The sequence below is a fragment of the Oncorhynchus kisutch genome, linkage group LG30 (genome assembly GCF_002021735.2).
Source record: "Oncorhynchus kisutch isolate 150728-3 linkage group LG30, Okis_V2, whole genome shotgun sequence".
NCBI classification, from domain to species: domain Eukaryota; kingdom Metazoa; phylum Chordata; class Actinopteri; order Salmoniformes; family Salmonidae; genus Oncorhynchus; species Oncorhynchus kisutch.
Window position 1 is genome coordinate 29,981,592 of NC_034203.2, and position 8,622 is coordinate 29,990,213.

General features: G+C 47.0%; 1 protein-coding gene across 1 annotated transcript; it reads left to right on the forward strand.

Annotated features, from left to right (window-relative positions):
• The first annotated feature begins 3,088 nt into the window (after positions 1–3,088).
• On the forward strand, positions 3,089–5,986 carry LOC116358565 (variant surface antigen E-like). The gene is made up of 2 exons (XM_031809791.1): positions 3,089–3,788; positions 4,864–5,986. Exons 1-2 carry the CDS (start codon positions 3,200–3,202, stop codon positions 4,887–4,889), a joined length of 615 nt encoding a protein of 204 aa, XP_031665651.1. The 5' UTR covers positions 3,089–3,199; the 3' UTR covers positions 4,890–5,986.
• The last annotated feature ends 2,636 nt before the right edge of the window (positions 5,987–8,622 follow it).

Below are 8,622 nucleotides of genomic sequence, written 5' to 3' on the forward strand. Positions count from 1 at the left end.
ATCAAGGTTAAATAAAAAATAAGAATAACCTCAACCCTAATCCTTACCCTAACCCTAGACTCATGTCGCAGTGCTGGCTCAGCTCTAACCCCAATCCTTACCCTAACCGTAGACTCATGTCACAGTGCTGGCTCAACTCTAACCCCAATCCTTACCCTAACCCTAGACTCATGTCGCAGTGCTGGCTCAACTCTAACCCCAATCCTTACCCTAACCCTAGACTCATGTCGCAGTACTGGCTCAGCTCTAACCCCAATCCTTACCCTAACCCTAGACTCATGTCGCAGTACTGGCTCAGCTCTAACCCCAATCCTTACCCTAACCGTAGACTCATGTCGCAGTGCTGGCTCAACTCTAACCCTAATCCTTACCCTAACCCTAGACTCATGTCGCAGTGCTGGCTCAACTCTAACCCCAATCCTTACCCTAACCCTAGACTCATTTCGCAGTACTGGCTCAGCTCTAACCCCAATCCTTACCCTAACCGTAGACTCATGTCGCAGTCCTGGCTCAGAACCAACCCTAATCTCAACCCTAACCCTGAAGTATAAATCCATTAGTAATCTCCTCTTTCAGTTATTCCAACTGTACCTGATTATTTTATCATAAATAACAGCTTTTGTGCTGATATAACACTGAAGGTTATAGCACCTAAATATAACATGCTTTATTATTGTGTACTAGGTGCAGCACAGTAGATTAGAAGGTATTCATTTTGACTATCCCTTGCTGCATTAAAAAGGCCTGTTCTGTTTGAGAACTCTGATCACAACAATAGAACTAAAGATTAACTCCTATTTCTAGCAGAGAAGAGATTGGTCATGCTTACCAAGTGTTTGTCCAACTCCAACCCTTTTGTTCTCTCACCAGGTACCCAAAGAAACGTGTCAATACTGATCTGGCATTGCACAGTTAACCACATCAGGTCATTGTGAAGGGGACTTTACTTTCTGGACACAACACATGTTTTTAAATGTAATGAATATGTGATTCAGCTTTCCCAACTACTTCTAATAAACATTATGTTAAAAAAAAATATTCAGCATGGGCAGAATAGGAACCTGCCGTTATTTAATTTGCATGTAAAGGGTTGTCCTTCTATCCTGACATTTGACCCAGAAGCACAGAGGAATACATATATTTCTGTCCACTGATGCTGCTTCCAAACCAGATCAATTATTGAGCTTAACAGTGATTAATATGTGGTTTACAAAAGGAGTGGGAGGGTTCTCCTGCCTCAAAATTGACAAAAGCCTGACAAAATGTGACTGTCAAATGATCATTTATTCCCCCACAACAAAGAAAGTTTAGTCTATCGTTCCTAATGGAAAAGTCACTACTAATGGCTCAAGCTCTCTGACTGAGACTGTTCTCTTCCCCAATGGAAAAGTCACTACTAATGGCTCAAGCTCTCTGACTGAGACTGTTCTCTTCCCCAATGGAAAAGTCACTACTAATGGCTCAAGCTCTCTGACTGAGAGTGTTCTCTTCCTTGTCTCAATAAACAACCTAGCTAGTACTTTGAAACCTATCCCTTAAATCATGAAACTCATTTCAGTATTTTCTGTCCTAGAGGAAGGCATAATACAAGATTCTTGTGAGTTCAGAGTCGGGTCACAGCTATCTCTCCTCTCTCACTAGCTCAACAGTCAGCCTGGCGTCCAAAGGGGTTTAGAATTAAGTTCAGCGCTTGTGTGTATGGGAAACCCAGCTCGCAGCCAAATGCAATACTTCCCCAAGTATTTCTGTCAAAGCCCAGGCCTTTAAAAAACAATATGAAATCGTAGCGGAGACATTTTAATCAATTAGCTACGTGTCAACAACATGCCTGTCATTCTTTTAATGGGGGAGACTAATTCTAGTGTGGTGACGAGTGAGCAGTTGGCAATCATACTCTTGAGGTAATTTATGGTGAGTTCCAAAAGTATTGGGACAGTGACAATTCTTTTGCCTCAGTAACTTTCTCACTCATCATTATTCATGATTCATTGAGGATTATCTGTAATCATGGTAACATCAACATTAATGTAGACGTGTTTAGAAACATTCTATTCTTATTTACAATAAAAGGGACTCCAAAATGACATGTTATTTACCATTCATTTCTATTGGGCACAAAATAATCTAAAACACATCCAAAACAAACAGCAAATGCATCCAACAAGTTTGTAGAGGCAGAAACTTGATGTAGTCATTGCGTGCTAGGAATTTGGGTCCAAATACTAAATGTTGTACTACTTTAATACGCATAAATTAATTTGTCCTAATACATTTGGTCCCCTAAAATGGGGGGACTATGTACAAAAGGTGTTGTAATTTCTAAACACTCCACCCGATATGGATGAAAATACCCTCAAATTAAAGCTGACAGTCTGCACTTTAACCTCATAGTCACTGTATCATTTCAAATCCAAAGTGCTGGAGAACAGAGCCAAAACAACAACAAAATGGTTACTGTCCCAATATTTTGGAGCTCACCGTATATAGGCCTACAAGAATGTATAACTCTTTACATAAACAATATTATGTTGACATGTATTCTTAGACCGTTATAACCGTTAAGTTGTCTAAGATATTACTATAAAATGTTCATCTCTTTCAACCTGTCCACTGTTCCACACTTATTTTCCTTTATTACATGCCAGCATCATGGCTTTCCAGTGCTTTCACTTCTGATATGTAAATAAAGGCATCTTATCTGAACAAGGTCCTACCAGCAGCAGTGCAAACACACCATCCGGTGAGAGACAGATAGAGAACAATGTGAGGAGGATAAGTAAGGATGGTCAACCCATTCCCACGTCTTCACAGTGTGTGTACGTACGTGCGCATCCGTGTGTATGTGTCCATAATGTGCATGTGTGTGTGTTTAACCTCATATGAAGTGGGTGAAAAACACGTCCCTCTTCCTGGCTGGTATCAGTCCTCTGGCTCCATGTCTCAGTCTGTAGATATTCTGTGTGGAGTCACAGCCCTAGCCACTCAGGTCAAGTACAGGCTACGTAGTCTAGTGGGATACCAGACCCTCCTTCCTGCTATTAAGCCAATGCAGGGCCAGGCTCTCACTCTCTTTCGCTCTAAACATAATTTGGCTCACTGAAGGCTTGAAACGCTATAAATTTTCATTTGAAGTTCCAGATAGCTGTAGGATGTTGTTGGGGCTCTGAGAGGAGAGAGGAATCTCTGGGCTGCCCAGGGCATGAGAGGTGAATCAGAGAAGAACCCCGCTGCCCAGGACCTGAGAGGTGAACGAGAGAAGAACCCCGCTGCCCAGGACCTGAGAGGTGAACCAGAGAAGAACCCCGCTGCCCAGGACCTGAGAGGTGAACCAGAGAAGAACCCCACTGCCCAGGACCTGAGAGGTGAACCAGAGAAGAACCCCACTGCCCAGGACCTGAGAGGTGAATCAGAGAAGAACCCCGCTGCCCAGGGCCTGAGAGGTGAACCAGAGAAGAACACCGCTGCCCAGGGCCTGAGAGGTGAATCAGAGAAGAACCCCGCTGCCCAGGACCTGAGAGGTGAACCAGAGAAGAACCCCGCTGCCCAGGACCTTAGAGGTGAACCAGAGAAGAACCCCACTGCCCAGGACCTGAGAGATGAACCAGAGAAGAACCCCGCTGCCCAGGACCTGAGAGGTGAATCAGAGAAGAACCCCACTGCCCACGACCTGAGAGATGAACCAGAGAAGAACCCCGCTGCCCAGGACCTGAGAGATGAACCAGAGAAGAACCCCACTGCCCAGGACCTGAGAGGAGAGAGGAATCTCTGGGCTGCCCAGGGCCTGAGAGGTGAATCAGAGAAATAGAATGACTAAATTTGACATTCAAATGAACACTCTGTTAATTCTCTTTCAATGATGTCAAGAAACAGTCTCTACTCTGGCAGTAGAGAACACAACTCAATCCCTCCCTTGAACCCTGGAAAGACTGACCAGCGCAGACCCTTTGGCTGGGCCTGCCAATGAATTATATAGTGACTTTAAAGCTTCCTGTTTTTCTCTCTTCAATTAAGCCAATCTGCCACAATGCTGGAAACAGAGGAAATACCCTTAAAATAGTCTCTAATTTCAGCACGTTCAATTATTTTGTACCACCCGGTCCGAATCAGATAGCATCAGGTTGTGTTAATGTAAAGATCAACAATGTTTGATCACAGGGAAAATATTTCTGTCATTTCTTCCTGTTTCTAGCCTGCGTAGTGTGGGAATTTGTGAGAAGTCTGGTGCAGCTTGTCTGAGATGGCCACTGCCCACTGCCCTATGCCAGGGTTAGCTGGTACAAGCCTTAGTCAGGCCCATCATCCACCATCAATCTCTGACTGTTTATTGTTACATGTTTAGCAAAAAAAACCTCCTGATTTATTCCCTCCTCTGTTACGCTTTTCCTGTCTTCTTTTATGAAAACAAAATTCCAGTGAATTCTTCCATTATTACCATTAGGCAGCCATGATGGCTGGCTCCCTCTCACTCACTGCAAACACAGTGCAGCGCCACAACATGACTTCAGCTAATGCTCACGGATATGCTGCCTGATATTCACAACACATTCTGCTACACTGTAGCTTTGTTGCCAAGTGAGTTGCTGCACAAAGCATTGACTCTCTCCCCCATGCAGCCAGCACCTGACAAATCGACCTTGACAGCAGACACACACTTTGTCTTCCTCTCCCCTTTCTGCTGCAACAGTTCTAATTACAGTAAATCTACAGCGTAGCGTTCAAGGGCAAAAAGTCAACTCCAATGTTATCGTAAATGCTCTGTAGCCTACTTTCCTGCTGAATACCTGCCAGTGTTTTCCAACATTACCCTTTTCAACTCTGAACTGAAACTCACCTCCCGCCTGCCTCACCCTCTGTTTTTCACAGGGAAACCGGAAAGGAGGAGAAAGTGAAGACCAACCAGGGCAGGGCCAGTTAAAATGGACTTTAATGGAGGATTTCAGCTTCAGAAAGTCTGTATTTTGACCTAATTCACATGTTAGTTCTGCAGTAGGGACTGACACATTCTTTCAGGCTCTGTATCAGACAAATGCTGTCTATTGTTTTGGCCTAATGATATCTATGCTGCAAATCTGACAGATTGTGTGGTAAAAGTAAATGAAAGTGAGAAGTAAATAGTATGATGTGTCCAGCCACTTTACAATTCATGGTAGAGATAGACAGATAAGACATGCACAGATTTAAACAGCTTCCCTTGCTCCCTTGTAGCACATAAAATTAAATAATAATTGGAAAATAGGCCTACTTGAAAGGCAATTTCTTCCCGCATAACTTGACATTTTTAGTGTTATTCATTTTCTTTTTGAAAGCCGAATGGGGATAAATAACAGGTCATAACAGATAGAAATGAGAGTGTCGACAAATGGTGAGATGAGGTCATATGACTAGATATGTCATAGAGACTGATGGTATTGGAGTGATTATGAGGAGGAAGGGGGTTTAGTGGGGATGAAGAGGGAGGAAACCCCGGCAGCCCTCGTATCAGTGGCACGCTGGCCGGAGCCCCTCGATAAACAGGCCGGTTATCACATCACTAACATTTATTTAACCCTTCTCTCCAGCACAGAGAGAGAGCACAGAGAAAGCGAGAGGTTGGTTCCTCAATCTCTCTGCAACAACCATAACATTTTCTGAGGCTACTACAACTTAAAAACACACACATAAAGATGAGTACATTAACAAAGCTAATTTTCTCAACGGACACTCGCTACACATATCTACACACCCACAAACACCCAATCTACTCCTGTAACAACATCCCTGTCATCCACAGAACTCCCCCTGTCCATTTCTGTCTCCTCCTCTCGCTGTCCTCCTCTGTTTGGCTATGTACTGAGGACATTACTTTACTACTGTATGAGAGTGGGGGGGATCCTTAGAGGCACTTGTCTATCCCTCCACCCTTCCCTTCCATCCTTTCTCCTCTCTTCTCCTCCTCCATCCATCCATGCCATCTGCGTTTTCCTTCTCCTCTCCTCCTCCATCCATCCACGCCATCTGCGTTTTCCTTCTCCTCTCCTCCTCCATCCATCCACGCCATCTGCGTTTTCCTTCTCCTCTCCTCCTCCATCCATCCACGCCATCTGCGTTTTCCTTCTCCTCTCCTCCTCCATCCATCCACGCCATCTGCGTTTTCCCTCTCCTCTCCTCCTCCATCCATCCACCCCTTGGGGTGTTTTCCTTCCCCTCTCCTCCTCCATCCATCCATGCCATCTGCGTTTTCCTTCTCCTCTCCTCCTCCATCCATCCACGCCATCTGCGTTTTCCTTCTCCTCTCCTCCTCCATCCATCCACGCCATCTGCGTTTTCCTTCTCCTCTCCTCCTCCATCCATCCACGCCATCTGCGTTTTCCTTCTCCTCTCCTCCTCCATCCATCCATGCCATCTGCGTTTTCCTTCCCCTCTCCTCCTCCATCCATCCATGCCATCTGCGTTTTCCTTCTCCTCTCCTCCTCCATCCATCCACGCCATCTGTGTTTTCCTTCCCCTCTCCTCCTCCATCCATCCACGCCATCTGCGTTTTCCTTCTCCTCTCCTCCTCCATCCATCCACCCCTTGGGGTGTTTTCCTTCCCCTCTCCTCCTCCATCCATCCACGCCATCTGCGTTTTCCTTCTCCTCTCCTCCTCCATCCATCCATGCCATCTGCGTTTTCCTTCTCCTCTCCTCCTCCATCCATCCACGCCATCTGCGTTTTCCTTCTCCTCTCCTCCTCCATCCATCCATGCCATCTGCGTTTTCCTTCCCCTCTCCTCCTCCATCCATCCACGCCATCTGCGTTTTCCTTCTCCTCTCCTACTCCATCCATCCACGCCATCTGTGTTTTCCTTCCCCTCTCCTCCTCCATCCATGCACGCCATCTGCGTTTTCCTTCTCCTCTCCTCCTCCATCCATCCACGCCATCTGCGTTTTCCTTCTCCTCTCCTCCTCCATCCATCCACGCCATCTGCGTTTTCCTTCTCCTCTCCTCCTCCATCCATCCACGCCATCTGCGTTTTCCTTCTCCTCTCCTCCTCCATCCATCCATGCCATCTGCGTTTTCCTTCCCCTCTCCTCCTCCATCCATCCATGCCATCTGCGTTTTCCTTCTCCTCTCCTCCTCCATCCATCCACGCCATCTGTGTTTTCCTTCCCCTCTCCTCCTCCATCCATGCACGCCATCTGCGTTTTCCTTCTCCTCTCCTCCTCCATCCATCCACCCCTTGGGGTGTTTTCCTTCCCCTCTCCTCCTCCATCCATCCACGCCATCTGCGTTTTCCTTCTCCTCTCCTCCTCCATCCATCCACGCCATCTGCGTTTTCCTTCTCCTCTCCTCCTCCATCCATCCACGCCATCTGCGTTTTCCTTCTCCTCTCCTCCTCCATCCATCCATGCCATCTGCGTTTTCCTTCCCCTCTCCTCCTCCATCCATCCACGCCATCTGCGTTTTCCTTCTCCTCTCCTCCTCCATCCATCCACGCCATCTGTGTTTTCCTTCCCCTCTCCTCCTCCATCCATCCACCCCTTGGGGTGTTTTCCTTCCCCTCTCCTCCTCCATCCATTCACCCCTTGGGGTGTTTTCCTTCCCCTCTCCTCCTCCATACATTCACCCCTTGGGGTGTTTTCCTTCCCCTCTCCTCCTCCATCCATTCAGCCCTTGGGGTGTTTTCCTTCCCCTCTCCTCCTCCATCCATCCACCCCTTGGGGTTATTTCCTTCCCCTCTCCTCCTCCATCCATCCACCCCTTGGGGTGTTTTCCTTCCCCTCTCCTCCTCCATCCATCCGCCCCTTGGGGTGTTTTCCTTCCCCTCTCCTCCTCCATCCACCCGCCCCTTGGGGTGTTTTCCTTCCCCTCTCCTCCTCCATCCATCCACCCCTTGGGGTGTTTTCCTTCCCCTCTCCTCCTCCATCCATCCACCCCTTGGGGTGTTTTCCTTTCCTTCCCCTCTCCTCCTCCATCCATTCACCCCTTGGGGTGTTTTCCTTCCCCTCTCCTCCTCCATCCATCCACCCCTTGGGGTGTTTTCCTTCCGCTCTCCTCCTCCATCCATCCACCCCTTGGGGCATCCATCCACCCCTTGGGGTGTTTTCCTTCCCCTCTCCTCCTCTATCCATTCACCCCTTGGGGTGTTTTCCTTCCCCTCTCCTCCTCCATCCATTCACCCCTTGGGGTGTTTTCCTTCCCCTCTCCTCCTCCATCCATCCACCCCTTCAGCTTTGGGACTGAACACACATCTCTCTCCCACACATCCCATGCCAGGCATTCAGGCGGCCAGGCCTCATGTTTTTCAAATTCATTAATCAGATGAAAGAAAGGCAGTGCAGCGCATTCCAAAATAAATACATGAGGCTTGGTGAAGCTGTGTTTTAGAGTTAGTGCGATAGTTAGAATCTCTAGAATCTCTAGAATGCAATTTTGTTGTTTTAACCGGAAGAGGATGGATCTCTATCTGTCTTTGGAGTGTGTCTGTCACTTTGTCACTCAGCCCATCTGTGGATTTATCCTCCAATGCACCACGTACAAATGGGACCTTACTCAAGCAGCAACTGTTGTTTACATTACAGTATTGGATGTCATAATGCTGAAAATGATATATTGAAATTCAGAGGATGACACAAATGTGAGAATTTTAGTAGTGGCTGCAGC